This window comes from Trichoplax adhaerens, genomic scaffold (assembly GCF_000150275.1).
Source record: "Trichoplax adhaerens TRIADscaffold_1 genomic scaffold, whole genome shotgun sequence".
NCBI lineage: Eukaryota > Metazoa > Placozoa > Uniplacotomia > Trichoplacea > Trichoplacidae > Trichoplax > Trichoplax adhaerens.
The window spans coordinates 8,118,013-8,133,516 of record NW_002060943.1 but is presented as its reverse complement, the minus strand read 5'-3'; the positions used below and the strand labels follow the sequence as shown (position 1 = coordinate 8,133,516).

The 15,504-nt window shown below is 34.6% G+C and overlaps 3 protein-coding genes across 3 annotated transcripts; all 3 read right to left on the bottom strand.

Moving 5' to 3' along the window:
• Positions 1-764: 764 nt before the first annotated feature.
• TRIADDRAFT_63184 (uncharacterized protein) lies at positions 765-4,003 on the bottom strand (the record flags this gene model as incomplete). Its single annotated transcript, XM_002108059.1, has 5 exons — positions 765-922; positions 1,156-1,355; positions 1,571-1,888; positions 2,669-2,696; positions 3,682-4,003. 5 exons carry the CDS (start codon positions 4,001-4,003, stop codon positions 768-770), a joined length of 1,023 nt encoding a protein of 340 aa, XP_002108095.1. The 3' UTR covers positions 765-767.
• Positions 4,004-6,540: 2,537 nt separating this feature from the next.
• TRIADDRAFT_52216 (uncharacterized protein) lies at positions 6,541-6,912 on the bottom strand (the record flags this gene model as incomplete). The annotated part of the gene is made up of 1 exon (XM_002108058.1): positions 6,541-6,912. One exon carries the CDS (start codon positions 6,910-6,912, stop codon positions 6,541-6,543), a length of 372 nt encoding a protein of 123 aa, XP_002108094.1.
• Positions 6,913-12,578: 5,666 nt separating this feature from the next.
• Positions 12,579-15,504, bottom strand: TRIADDRAFT_52215 (uncharacterized protein; the record flags this gene model as incomplete). Its single annotated transcript, XM_002108057.1, has 15 exons — positions 12,579-12,728; positions 12,959-13,039; positions 13,170-13,285; positions 13,362-13,461; positions 13,530-13,622; positions 13,702-13,797; positions 13,878-13,919; positions 13,998-14,046; positions 14,124-14,187; positions 14,253-14,321; positions 14,405-14,498; positions 14,535-14,687; positions 14,813-14,861; positions 15,131-15,189; positions 15,433-15,504. The coding sequence occupies 15 exons, from the start codon at positions 15,502-15,504 to the stop codon at positions 12,579-12,581; spliced, it is 1,287 nt and encodes a 428-aa protein (XP_002108093.1).

Below are 15,504 nucleotides of genomic sequence, written 5' to 3'. Positions count from 1 at the left end.
AAATGTGATATTTTCTTAGCAACAATATTGTAACTCTAACATAAGCTAATGAAAGATAGAGTCCCAAAATTTACGACAGGTATAGATAGCAAAGCTGATGAATAATTCAAATTCAAGCAATACAGAAACTGCTTAAGTAGTTGAATATTCTATGATATTTTATTCACGCTGATTATGATACACTAGAATAGAAAATGCACTTTTAGATAGGCATGGCACAGGTATGTTATTGAGTAAGATAGTTATAACTAATTTGCTAGAACAGTACAAGTCAGTTTAATAAATTTTGTGCTATTAACTAGTATTTAATTAATCAAGAATAGATAGCATCTACATCAATTTTAATTTTCGATTTCAAACAATAATTGATGAAGTTTATTAGCCTTGTATTTTTCCTTCATTATTGCATGTACAGTATAGTAAAGAATTCTAACGGAGTAACTATGTGATAACTTGTTAAGCTAATTTTAAGTCTTTAATATTATATATCAATAAAACTTATCTGCAATTAGCATCGAATACCATAATAGTAAGCATGATCAGGAGAATATAATAGAAGTAATCCTTTTGTATTTTAATGCATAGATATAAAAAATGGGTCAATTTTATCAATGCTGAAGAGAACAGTATTTTCTATGCAATGTACAGTAGTGCAATGATGACGATCATACTGTCTTCATGAAAGCTTTAAACGCAATTTAATACTATACGTATAGCTTGAAATATTATTCCAATGCATACACTTGTATTTCCACTTTGCGATTTGATCATATTAGGCTTATTTCTTCGACTTCATTGGTACTGTATTCCTTTCTATATTGTGTAAATAGTTCTTTAAGTGAACTAATATAGATTTGATGTAATTCAGCAACTTGCTCTTCCGTTGGATTTTCAACCTTTTCTACGCAAATTGGCTTTCCAACTGTAAAAATGTAGTAAAAATAGCGCGAGTTGTTATTTAAACTAATAGAATGTAACTTTATGGTCCATTTACTGGGTTTGCTTATGATTAGTTTATAATTTATAGCAATTTAATAATGATATCAACATATGATTTATTGTAGCAGTTTCCTTTAGCAGTTGAATCTAATACGCATAATAAATAAACTCTTAGTAAAGTTATTAATCTCATTATTGCTTTATAATGTTACATACCAACGACATTCAGTGGCTTGCGATACGGCAATAAACCAAAAGAATAATTGAAAACACCACGCCCATGAAATAATGGTGGTATAAACGTTGTAGCTCTCATAAAACGTATCTGAAAATTTCTTAACCATGATCCTGGCGGGTTACTCGCTTGATCGTATAAGTCATTCTCTCCAAAGCAATACATAGGCACTAAATCGGCACTATTATAAATTAATTGTTCAGTCAATTATGAGCATATAGATAGTTAGTTTTACTTAGTATTTAAGGACGGACTGTAGTTTAGCTAAGGAAAATCTTTTAATAATGAAGAATCATCTAGAAGTGCAACGACAACTGAGACTACTACACAAATTTAATAGTTGTTTATCCCAGTGGTCTATAATACGAATAAATTGTTCAAAATTAACACGTGTACCCCGATTTAAGAGCAATGCGAATAAACCCTCGTCGATTCTTTAATTTTAGCCTAGAATAGCCCGGATGAGCATCTAAAGCTTCTGCAGCACCACCGATGACAATACCAATCGAATGTCCAGGGCCCATCTTTTCCAATATGTATTGACAACTATCACGACTTACATCGCAGACGCCCACAGATAGGAGAAAATCGCGAATAAACGGAAAGCGAAAAACCAAGCTAAGTGTGAGAGGATGTACGATGATACCGGGGAATTGCTCTTGAAAGTCATTGCCATTGGCGACAAAAGTGACCTGAAACCCTAGGCTTATTAATCTGTATATGATTATAATCAATGTACCTTAGTGCTAAAGGAATACGTAAAAAGATTTTGCAAGGGTTGACATACTGTAATATTAGAGAGAAAATGGTAATTTCTAATTTGAAAGCATCAACAGAAACTGGAAAGAATTGTATCCTATAATCAATAACTTACTACAGTGCTATGCAATAGATTACGTTTTTACAATATTATAAATTTTTAGTAGTTTAGTTCGTTGAGTGACAGTACAATGTACAACCTGTGATGATAATTGGTGCAAATGTTTGCTATATAGTATTTCAATATCAGCTGGTATAGTATCGAGTATGATATATTTTGGATACCTTGGTACTACTCGGTATATTCTCGTATATGGAAATGAAAATTTCATAAAGGGAATAGTTTGAATATTCTATTAATACTGTATGTATAAACAAGTAATCAACTAATCAGGCTGTAAGACAGTAAATAAAGTACTATTTTCATTCTCTGTATGCTATTGCGGTAAAAGGTTTCTTCTGTACTCTATGACATCTTTCGTCTCTGTATGGAATAATTGCCAGCAGAATGACAAGTGCTTTAGTCATTACAGAATTAACTCTACAGTATTACTAGTGTAGCAAAATTTTGATTTAGACCTAGTCCTAATGTTCTAGTGTAGTAGCTTCTGAAATGGCTATATACTCGTACGAGTATTACACAATATTGTCTCTAGAAATCTATACAGTACTATCATTCTCCGAGTTCTATTAATTCATTAATTATCCATTCTAATTGTACGGTGCAGTACTTACCCGTGTGGATGATAGGCGAACAAGTAATCTTTACGGATCATGAATGGTGTTGTGTTGGAGTTGCACAAGATATTTTTGGATACAATAGGTGTATTGGTGCGGATAAGTTTTCATCCAGGTGGAAGCGGCGAATTTAACATGTTAAATATAGAAAGAGAGTATTTAAAAATTAGCAGCAAGGCATCTTCATCAAGGAATATAATAAAGGCTATCGGTGATAACAATGAGATCATTTCGATTCTACATATACTAGTAGTACTTTGATAAGTACAGTTGCATTTGTATCTGGCGATAATATTATAGGTGTAGAATAGTAATGTGCCACCTAAAAGTGAAGCTGAATTGGTTGATCGCATCAGGCTATCTATACGTTCATTTATCATGGTGGTACTGTAGGTGTGAGAAGGATGTATTGCAATTTAACCATCTATTTCATTCCTGTCAATTTCTCTTCAACATATTCCGCTTGTTTGCCTAACAGTGCTAAAGGTATTTTGTATGGCATCCCTTACAGTATAGATTATATATGATTTAATTTGGATCGGTATCCAGTGAGAGGCTTTTTGCACCATTTTTACATTAGAATTAATAGATGAGGTCGCAACGTTGCTTTTTTTATAATAATATAATTAGCACTTAGCTAAGGCTAGACCTAGCGTATCTTCCATACGTAGAATAGTGTACAATTAAGAAACTGATGGTCATAAGCCAAAGATTATGTTATTGTAAGCAATAGAGTATGAGCATAATTTTAGTAGGAATGTTTACAATAGTAATCAAGATGATGATGATGATACTGTGTTCAAATGGAGAACCCAGTGTTAGAACTTATACGTATATTCGGTATAGGAAGAGGAATGGCTATGATTGCTGGAGATTATAGATACAAATTTACGAACTCGTCCATGAGATAATTTACTGTAAGGTAAGCAGATGGTTGCGTGAAAGGGATATGGGCGATGCATCACAGGCTAGAAATTGATTTCATCCGTATGCATCGACGCTGTACTTACTTCGACTAGGATCCAATTGGCACGTTTTGATTACCTTACAAGGAAAGTAGTCGGAAAAATACCTCCAAAATGACCAATTGCGAAAGAACTCGATTCGTCGACCACCACGACGAGGGCATTGACTGTCGAAGAAGTAAATCCAGACGAGATAGAATAGTATAGGGACAGTCAATGGTGGAAATAGTAAACCGCAAATGGTCATTGCTAGTCCGACAGAATGACCGAATAGGAACAACACCACCGCCACTAAGGTAGCAAAAGTTTGAATACGTCGTTGAAATGGAATATTGAGTGGCGCAAAATCGATCCCAAACACCTTCATGATGGCGGTCAATGACGATAGTATGGCGATCAAATGAATGGTAAGAGTTGTTGAATTATTAGGCAGGATTAGTTTGCACTTTGAGCTCTTTAACGCGCTCCACTAGCTAGAATAGTTCTGGCAGATTAGAGGATGCTCAACGGTAGTCTACGCTGGCCTCGACTGTCCACAAATACAAAATGCTTTGACCCAACTGATGTATCATACAGTATACCGGCTGAATAAAGAAGAATCATGGTAAGATTAGTATGATCTCTTTTGCGTCTTAGGCCATGGTCTGATAGTGTTGAAAGGTATATGCTTTGAAAATGAATAGTTTTTATTGTAAAGATGGACGATATTGGCAACACATATGGACAGCTAGGGAAAGGAAGTGCGTGGGCCAGATGGCCAGATGAATGAGCGAGTTGTGTTGATTTTCAGCAGACGAAGGTTATAAGTGAAGATTTAAATGGAAGTTGTTGACTTCAAACTGTGCGTTTGCTTGTTGATAAACTTTCTCACTATTACTCCTTGGCACTCCTCTATGGCTTTAAACAGGCATTCATCATTGCCCCCAAAAAGGGTGCAGAAATGCACTACAGTCGAGCTCATACACAGTCTCGACTGTACAGCATTTCCACCAGGTCATGATCTTACAGCGACTTGCTGACTGGTTGGATTGAACATGCAAGAATGTTTATGGATTGGGCCACAACAATCTCTTGTCCGCAATTCATGATTGATTATCTGTCCATTTTTGAAAGGCACTCGTCTATTGAAAATGAATCATGTTTCTACGAATAGTAGTTCCAACTGATTGTTGTCATGTTGAGGAATTTCTCAACTACGCACAGGGTAATTCAACTTCAAGAATGGATCATGACTATCGATAGTCTGATTTGTGCATGTTATATCAAATGCATGAAAATATTTTTCCATTTTTCAATCCGATTGCAGGCATATTGGCAAAAGTCAATAGGCAGCTTGACCCTTTGGCGTGCATGTTAGCCCCCAATGATCCTGTGAGTAGCTGTAGTCCGTACTGTCCTGGGCCCCAAAATGGCCATCAGTGCAATCCCTAGTACCGACACTCTGACACTAGCCATTACAGTCTGGCTAGTCCATACGATGTCTGTCTGTTGCCAGGGGGCATTGTGTTGAGCTAGTGGGGTGACCCGTGCTCGTGCTCGTGATTCTTTTTGATAGCTCTTTTGTTGATGCTGAGCTGTGATTTACTGCATGTCAGTCTGTCAAGACATGACGTACACAATAAACTACTAGAGTCAATATAAGAGCTCAGCATTAGCCATGTCCTGTATCAATGATACCCAATTATCACTCAATTTTAGGTCCATTTTTGCATTTTATTTACCATGTTTTATTCATTAAAACTACTACTATATTAGCATCCTTACTTTGATCTATTGCTGATGTATTATTATATACTATATCTAGAGAGATAACATACAACATCGATATCGTATCAGCTTGTTTAGCAGTCGTCTTATCCCGATTTTGTCGCTACAGCATCTGCAGAACATACAGGTACTGTAGAGAGTAACATAAAGAGACAGTAACAACTGAGCAAGATTGACAGTCTAAAAAAGGCTCAACGCCCAGTAAGTGATGCAGAATCAATAATAATCATTATAATCAATGAATTCATTAATTAATAATTGTTATAATAAAACAGTTGAACATAATCAGGCGTTGTTACAGATAAAAATCGACGAATGATTACTGTATCCTAGAAATGCATGTACTGCATTACGTGCAATGCAACACCAAGTAGCGCAAACTACGCGTAGATCTATGAATTCATTAGTGCAAGTTTCAAAAAATTAGGGGCTAATTTTATAAAATTTATTTAATCTTACCGGAAATATTTATACCATGTCAAGATTGAAGATTAACATTTCAATCTCGTCATTCAATTAAATTACCAATCGTGCTAGATACTGTATTCAATTTCATTCCACGTCTACTGTACTAACAGTAGACGTTCAGTATTCAGAGTTGCTCACCAGTTCATTGTCAATACAGTAATGGTAGACAGCTTTAATGGAATAACAAGTGAAATCAATCTTAAATTACATACATTGCATATTAAGCTACTTATTTCGATTTAATACAGTAAAAGTGTAGAATAAACTGCATCAAGGTCATGAAAATGGATGCAAATGTTACCCGGCAAAAGTAGAATCTTCTACCCTACCGTAATAGAGGAATTGTAATGCAATAACTAGCAAAGTTCGCACTACTCAATAATAAAGCTTGAATGAACAAAAGTAAAAATTGATGGAAAAAACTTGCGAGACATTTTGAGAGAGATTATAGTCTTAGTGACATCTAGATTGAAGTACCAATAGTAAAAATTTTAAATTTCATCAATTGTAAGCGTGTATGCAAGTGTGCCACGGCAAATATTCTAGCCTATCGCAAGACTAATTATCTAGAATACCTGTGCCTACAGGCGACAAGAGTTTATAATATGATACTGTCCTCGACCCAGGTGGTAACCGTTGTAGTTTTTTTTTTAGCTTTTGAACCCATTTCTAATATTTGACAACTTCATTTTGATAGTGCTTGGCAACTCCACTTGCAACTTCAGTGAGAACATCTAAGGATTTGTACAGTCCTTCTAGATGATTGACAAAGTCTTTCAGTTCTTCATCGACGGAATTGTCTTTGTTCGCTCCAAGGGCATCGCCTTGGTTCAGGTAGTATTTGGCTTTTTTTAGAAGAGTAAAGCATCTATGCATATCCGATTCTGTCGTGCTAAATTTTCGATATGAGCCGCTGTTAAGACATTTTGTCGATTCATCGAGTAGCTGGCAAGGGACCATGACCACTGAGTCCATGTTATTAACAGCTTTGTTGAATTTCTGTATTCTTTCAACGATGGAAAGTTCTTTACCGTTTTCCATGATGTTTTGAGGTGATCCAATATAATAACTTGACGAAACAAGAATGACACAATCAAGACAGTCCTGTAATCTAATTAATGGAAAGAGGTTGTTTGCTATCGAAGATGCAATCAAGTATCAAAATAAATGCCAAGGCGAATGTTATGCGATCCAATTAGATTAACTTTCAATGTCTCCAGCTTAATTCACCAGCACGATAGTCAATGATGAGCTAATGGAACTAGCTCAAATTGCAGAGATCTTTTATACCTGCGCTACACTCTATAGCTAGAGATGAAATGGGACGGTGGTACAGTGCTTGACTGACAGCTTTCAGTTCTACAAGTACTGTACTATCGCCTAGTGTTGTACAACCCTTATTATGTTTTATTTTATTTTTTTTGCACTGTACTTGCTCATGTTGACATGATTGATAACGTCAATTTTTTTTTTTATGCTGAGGTCAGGTGTTGGGCACATATTTATTTTGACGACAAGCACGAGCCTATCAGAAGCAGTGAAGGATGTCAACTTAGTAGCTGGGCTGTAATTATAATAGTGCATAACAACGGCGGATCGCTATGATGAAAAAAAAATAATGCCACTGATCGTACGGATATACAGTGGAATCGTATGGCACTAGCCAATGACGATGGCTTTTGCCAAGCTGTGCTAATGTATTGTACATAGTGTAGAGTTTGTAGACTGCAGAGTACAGCATTGGATGAAATTGAATGATATGAGAATTGAAATTTTTTATTTTCTCTTTATCATACGGTTGAATTGATCCTTCAGTCAAGGATTAATCCCACAGTGGGGATTTGTAGTGATGTCCTTGACTTAGTAGTGTGTGCACAATATGCGCATTGCCGTTACCGATCAGCGAGCAAAGAAGTTTCCCTAAACATCTCTTTGACAGAAGTTTGATTAATTATTGATCGTCCAAGGTTTACATTAGTATTTGAGGTGACAACACTGCAAATATCCCATTGTACTTTACAGTAGGTTGTTCACGACCTGAATACTGCACTGGATATCCCATCGATCGAGATAAAGTATACGACATCTTTAATAACGTCTATTTACCATGCATTATTTCTACAGTACTTGGACGAACAATGATAAATGAGATAATTTTTATACACAATACGTTTCTTTTGCGTCCGTCTTTTTAATTTATCCTCTTTCATCAATCAATCAATCAGTACGAATAATGCTTTAATCACTTGATCAGGTGGGATGGTCTCGATTGCCGTAGATGGTAGGTAACTTTGTGTCGTCATGTCTGCATGCTGCTAAACTCTGCATGGCTTGAAAATCAAGACGATAAAGTGTTTTCTTTCTTTTTGACTCATACGTAGCCCTTGCAATGAACTGCTAATAGCTTAGCGGACATGCTATAAAGAAAATCGTTAACTTTCCACAAGCGTGCGTCGGTCTGCCGTACAAACTTACTTTTTTTTTTCTTATTGTCATTTGCAGAACCAGTATACCCGGTTTTACCTTCTATTGTTTGTATAAGAACATCGATGATCGCGAACGAGCGATGCTTGCAAGCGCTGGTACAGAAGCTGAATTCTATACAAATTGCAATGCAATGACTATCCTCGTACAATATACTTTACTGCCATCGATGATGATTTGACTATCTCTGCTTTGTGTTAACGTACAAAATAAATACACGTATTATAAAGTTAATTGGATGTACGAGAATTATAATTGGTTATTGACTTACTAGCAATCAGGCCCATCTGTAGAATAATTTCATCAAAAATTACCCGTAGGACTAAAGGAGCTGATGACGAAAAATTGACGTCCACAGCCAAAATGATTCAATTACGTGTGCTCTTCACGTTTTTTTTATTTTTCCAGGGGGAGGGGGAAAGGTAAGCACACCCTCAATGCATTCATATGCAATGTTTTCGCAGCATTTCAATGGTCAAATTATCGTTGCGTTTCCCTGCCACAGCCTGATCCCATAACAGTTATACGAAAATCGGGTTGGAACAACAACAAATATAATTGTGTTATTCCACCAGGTTATCGCCTGCACAAGATGTATAGTTGTACACTGTACTATACAGATATGCAATTTAGGATGAATTGAGATTGAATTGATTGATTTAATGCTAAATCTATAACACACCCGTAATTTTTTTTCCAATTGATATCAACAGTTTATATAATAATAATTTTTTATGATACTTTTCTTAGTTTATATCGTAGTCTTTATGGCCAATTTAAATTAATTCAATACAACGTAGTACGCAGATATAAACGACGAGTATAAACCCGTATTCGAGTTTTAAATAATATTTACAAACTTTTTATTTTGTATACAGTTCCTGATAGTATTGGGTACACATTCGAACTTCGTTCGTTTCTATCTGTATAATTAAATAAAAAAAGACTGCATAGCCGTATATTTTATTATCAAAGTCTCCGGTCAGCCCCTTAAAAAAGGGATTGATATAATCAGTTATTCTTACAGTAGTTTACTTATGCCAGCGCCTACGGTAATTATGCATTCTGAAAAACATAACTAATAACATAACGAATAGGCGCTGTGACTGGACTCTACTAGTCAAAGTCGATTGCCTACTATTTAGTGCGATAATAATTTTCTCATTTCATGAATTTGTTAATGTATATTGTCCGTATAATTAGACATTATACAATATACAGTCTATAGCAGCTTGTAAATAAATACACATATCGTGATAGAAGGTAAAAAAAATCGGCTAAGACAAGACTATATGACATTACAGTGTTTTTACGTAGTCAGCAGTCTATTATATTTAAAGGATGGACTTTAGGTGTTCGGTTCAGACATGTCAGGTACGTCCAGCTTGGTTTAGGTAAACAAGCGTTTTAATACGATGTAGTATGCATGCAAAATGTTGTGTTCTATCTTTACGCATGTAACAATAGCATATGATATCGTTACTCCTTAATTGGCACAAAATCGGCGATTTGTTCAGCTGAAAGGCCATTCGTTTGATTTCATCAAGAGGAATAGCGTACGTATACTGTACAAAAAAGGGAATTTTTCAATACAATACAGTACATGCGTATATACAGTGCTCGTAAATCTGAGAGTATGCTGTATTATGAAAGAACGTAAGAAATGCAATTTAGATAATTTAAATAGACATTGCGTTAATGTTAACAGAGAGCAATGATATAATTTAATATATAATACTGGTCTATTATTTTACAGTAATTACGTGTACTCGTATCACGCTCGTACTTGTATTTGTGTATTAAAACATTATTTACGCGACCAAAGGGAGGGCAAATTGCTACTATATTTAAATTGAATCATGGGGACGATCGAGGTAGGTAAATTTTATCAATAAATTGATTATAGATACTGATTAGGTTCGGTAAAGTTTAATTAGCTGTAAATTGAATTACTAATGTATATCTTTTAAGAGCTTTTCTCAAATACTAACCAGAAGTTGCATATGCGGCAGCTCGTAACACACCCACAAGATAAATATACAGACAGCACGCAGGTTTTGCTAACATTTGATATTTACAACTATAGACAGCCATGCTATACGAATATTGATATTCGTATATCTAGGTAGCTCGCAGCTACGTATAAATGTGATACAAATCAATAACATTTTTGTTGGTTGGTTAGTCGTTCATACCATTAGTTAAATTTTATTTTTTTAATACTGCGTTGCCTGCTGCGTTAGCCATCTGTTAAGTCCAATACGTGTGCCAGTTAATTTACAATCCATGGCAAACAGTATATGCAGGTTGTGTACCATAAATGATGTTTGCTTTTGATAATTTTATCGATCAGATCAGTACAGCGTAACGTATGGACCAACTTATAGCAGTAATAGCTCACAGTATATAGCATAAGTAGTTCACTAAAGATAGTGTTTGTGCATTAGTAGGAATTGTATAGGGCTGTTGATTCAAAGTTGACATATTCGATGACGTAATATATTACGACATGAATTTTTAATAATATTCTATAACCCGGCATATCATAAGAATACCACATTACTAAGTAAGAAAACATTTACATCGCAGAAAAGTTTAAAGTTATTACATCGACATGTCTAACACTCATCAGAACTAAGTATATTGCCCAGTTACGTACATAAATGTTTACAAATACGGATTAGGATATCATTTTACGTTTCCACAACATAGTCATATTACACACAAGCCAAGCAAACAGTTTCTACTGCATTTCTTGCAAATGCAGCGCTTACTATCGTACAAACGCATTGGTAAAACATAATAAATTTCTTGGAAATGTGATATTTTGATGGCGTCCCATAGTGAATATTAGCATACGTACAAATTGCAGTCAAGAAATTACAAGTAGTTTAAACTGTTTTCTTTATCAAAGTAAGGATAACATTACCCTTGCAACGGCATATGATTCACAAATGTACGTTTATAAATTACTGTAGCTAGAAACATACAATTTCCTTTTTGTACTAACTTGGAATTAAGATGGCGTTAATTGTGAACTAGATTTATCTCGCAATAAGCAATTAGTCTTGTTAGACGAAATCAGTTGGTAAGGCAATTACGATAATTATATATTGAGTAGTATTACAAAGCTAGGCGAATTGTTTGATCAAAGAAGTTTTTTTCTATTTTCTAAACGTGAATAAGGAGCAGTTGATCATGGATACGAACATGTTGTTATGGTCGAAAATGACAGGTTCTAAACGTGATTAATCTTTCTAAAGCGTAGGACAGAAGAGTTTAACTACCTAAGTGATGGTTTAATAACAAAGTTCTAAGCAATTAAGCAAAGTAGTATCAAAGAGCTAATAATTTCATAATCACGTATACGATTGTACTATAAAATTGCAGTGACCATGAAAGGTCTAAAATAAAAATTCTAATCTATGTATACAGTATTTACCAACATTGCTCGTTCAATGAACAGCAACATAACAACCTTATTTACAATACCGCAATTAACTCTCCAACACATTCAAAAGATAATATTTCCTTAAGCAAATATAATATTGCCAGTTGCCTATTGTTTTCATCGTTGATGGATATGAATATGGTTTAAATAAATTCCAAGTCTATAAGTTATAAGTTGTAAGAAACTATGCGCTACAAAAGAAGATACTATCCAGAAGTAACTAAATCTAGCGTAAATTGGCCAACATATGACCGCATTACATAGTTAAAAATATACGATATGTTGAGTGCAAGGATATAATATATAAAAACGGTCGGTACGTAAACACAAGAAAATATTGCTATGTCGGAAAATCACATATTTCAAAGTGACCCACGAATTGAATTAAAATAGCTATCTTACCGACTTCATCATCATGTTAACAATACAAATAACTCAAAGTCCTTACAAACTGGAATATGAATTATTAAGCGTTTTTATACTGCTGAAGAAGTATTATACACGTAAATCCTTAACAACATAATCAAACTGTGTAACATAAAAATGGTCACTGCACTGATTACGATGAAGGGAGCAGTGAAATTTTAAGGCAGACCTGATAGAGCATGTACACAGTAGTATTAGTTGCCATAATTCTTATCGCGCTTTCGAATTATTTCTTTAGTGACTTTAATAAGCGGTATAAGAGTAGATAAAGGTTTTGATTTCTTAAGGAAAGGATGCTATAAAAAATAAGAGTGTTAATTTGGATGTCATTCTTATTAATAAGTAATCAATTGTTTACTTTCAGCAGTTCCATAGCAGAAGCGCGCTCATCTACGTCAGCCTCAAGGCATTTGTTAAGAAAGTCTCTAAATGATTCTGAAAGTCTTTCTGGATTGGCAATTTTTGGTGTACCATTAGTTGCAATTAAATATAACGCCTAGGAAATTACATAATTTAAAAAATGCTTGTTAACAGATTTCATTCCGTAAGTACATTAAAGTCAAAAAAACGACGGTTACAAAAACTTATTTAACTAAGAAAAAATTTTGTTTTATAAGAATAGCATTGTAAAAAATTTGCGAAATTACACTAATTATAATAATAAGGAATAAAGTAGCGTAGCTATAAATAACTCTACTGAGTACGTATGTAGATCAAATATCATACACGTATGGGATTCTCATTCAGATATGGCGGCTCTCCTTCAAGCATCTCAATGGCCATTATTCCAAGACTCCATATATCGACCTAACCGGTAATTTCGAACGACATGTCAAGTTACTGACAGTGTAATGCAGATTCTGTTGAACTGTAGTAATAGCGATGGCCAATTTCTTCACTTTCGATCTTAATTTACTTATATTTGGCTATACGATACCTTGGGTCCATAAGCTTTCCTAGTAACAACTTCTGGAGCCATCCAGTACGGAGTACCGACCATGGTCGACCTTTTCGACTGTTCAGGCGTAATTTGAGCGCAAAAACCAAAATCGGCTGAAACGTAGATTTTATGTAAGGCTATCAATTACACTGGTTTATATATAATAGTTAAAATTTATGCAAGTCTCACTCAATTTAACGTTGCCATTTTCTCCAAGTAAAACATTATCGCTCTTAATGTCTCGGTGGATGACATTTTGTTTATGTAGAAATTCTAGGGCTTGCAAACACTGAAAAGAGTACGTTACACACATCAAGGTTTGTAAGTTCATATTAATTTTGGCTGGCGCATAACTACCTCTCTACACACGGCGGCAATCTGGCCTTCATCCATACAGGTTTCAGTAACCACATCTGTTAAGGAACCGCCAGCTAGGTATTCCATAACAACCTGCCAATAGCGATTGAATACAATCAATGAGAGTTATTTTTTTCTGAATAATTTCTATCTCATGACTAGCTCTTCATACCCATAATTGGTTGTCCACCAAGTAACTATCCAAATAATTTACGATATTTGAATTTTTATTGTCCTTCATGACTTTGATTTCATTTATGATTAGCTCCTATTAGATGCAATATTGATTTGATGTTTTTGTACGCCTAAAACAATTCAAAGATTTGAAGATAAACACACGAGACATACCTTCTTCGGTTGTTGCGTAATATTCATTTGCTTTATAGCAACCTTTAAAGATATTATTCAGTAAGAATCAGTGGATCATAATAAAGTCTAGATGATAAAATTTAGATTAGGATGAAATACCTGATTCTCCGTCACTATTTCTACAGCTGTGTAAACGACACCGGAAGCTCTAAGCAAAAATTAATACATCATACTTTATCAATAAAAAGACATCGACAGTCAATTATCATTATAAAGATAAAATACCCTCTTCCAATTTCTTTGTATTCTTTATATCTCTGTTTCGGATCTCCAACACTTACAATTTTACCTATCCGCAAGCAAAGGGGAAAAGTTAGAAACAATAAGACAGTATTTACGTCAATTTTTGCTTACGTAATTCTACCATCACTTGTTCATCTGACATTTTCTTTTTCTTTTCACGTACTCGAGCTGGAGGAGTAGCTATCAATGAAATATTTGATTCAAAGGCAGAAAAGTTAGCATTAAATGAATCTCTTTACAGCAAAGAATATCTCGAGTGTTACCGGCTTCAGGTGTTGCTTGCTCAACAGCACGAGGAGCAGGGGCTTTAGCTAATGGGCTAGGTTTGACTTCTACAGGCAGCTGTTTAATTATTTTCTTAAAATATGAAAATGAATATTTATAGAAACTAACATCCCTAGTATATTTATCGATAGCTTTGATTAAAGCTAAAATAAGATCGACGCATACTTCGTTTTCCGCTGGTGTCTCATTTAACGAACGTTCCGATTTATATGGCAATGAAGTTGATAATTCTTCATCATCATCTGGCCCTGCGCTTTCCACCTAGGAAAAATCAATTATTGCTTGTTTACAATCGCGTCTAAACTGACGGTTATCAAATACGTGTTTTTCCTCTCTTTTTTAGAGTAATTTAATGAATTGATAGTGATCCATTTAAGTATTTATACCCCTTCATCTGCATCTACGACTGCTTTAACTTTAGATTCTATGTGAGTCCTAAAGAAGAACAATAACGAATAATTACACGTAAGATATTATAAATTTACAGCAATCTTAATATTAATTCCCGAAAAATTACTAACCGGCAATAAACCAGATGTATCGATGACGGAATAAGTCAAAAATAAGCAATAGTTCATAAAAATTTATCAATAACAATCGTACTATGTAACTATTTTGGAGCTATGAGAGACAATAGTTTGTATAAATTTTCTAAATTTAGATATAATTACAGTTAATACATACTCTTTCCAATGGTCATGAACTTGCTGCTATCATTTTTCACTTCTTTTGCATCGAAGAATTCTAGAGCATCTATGACAGCCTATTGAGAATTATGGAGCATTAGTAGGTAAGTAGTCAAGGGCACTTCATGGGTAGATATCAAAGAGATTACGTCCGGCTTTCAATAAATTTACGTAAAATTTAATGAACAATCGCCGTTTGATGGCTTTAATGAAGGCGAATCTCACATCAGGTAAAAGTAATTGCAGTGAATATTGACTATTTCTCCTAAATGAAGGCATAATTGATATATTCCTGAGACATTAGTCATGAAGGGTTGTACCTGTGGATTCTTTTCTTGTTCAGCTTTGGAAATATTAGCAGTCTTTAGCAATGATGACCATTTTGATGGCAT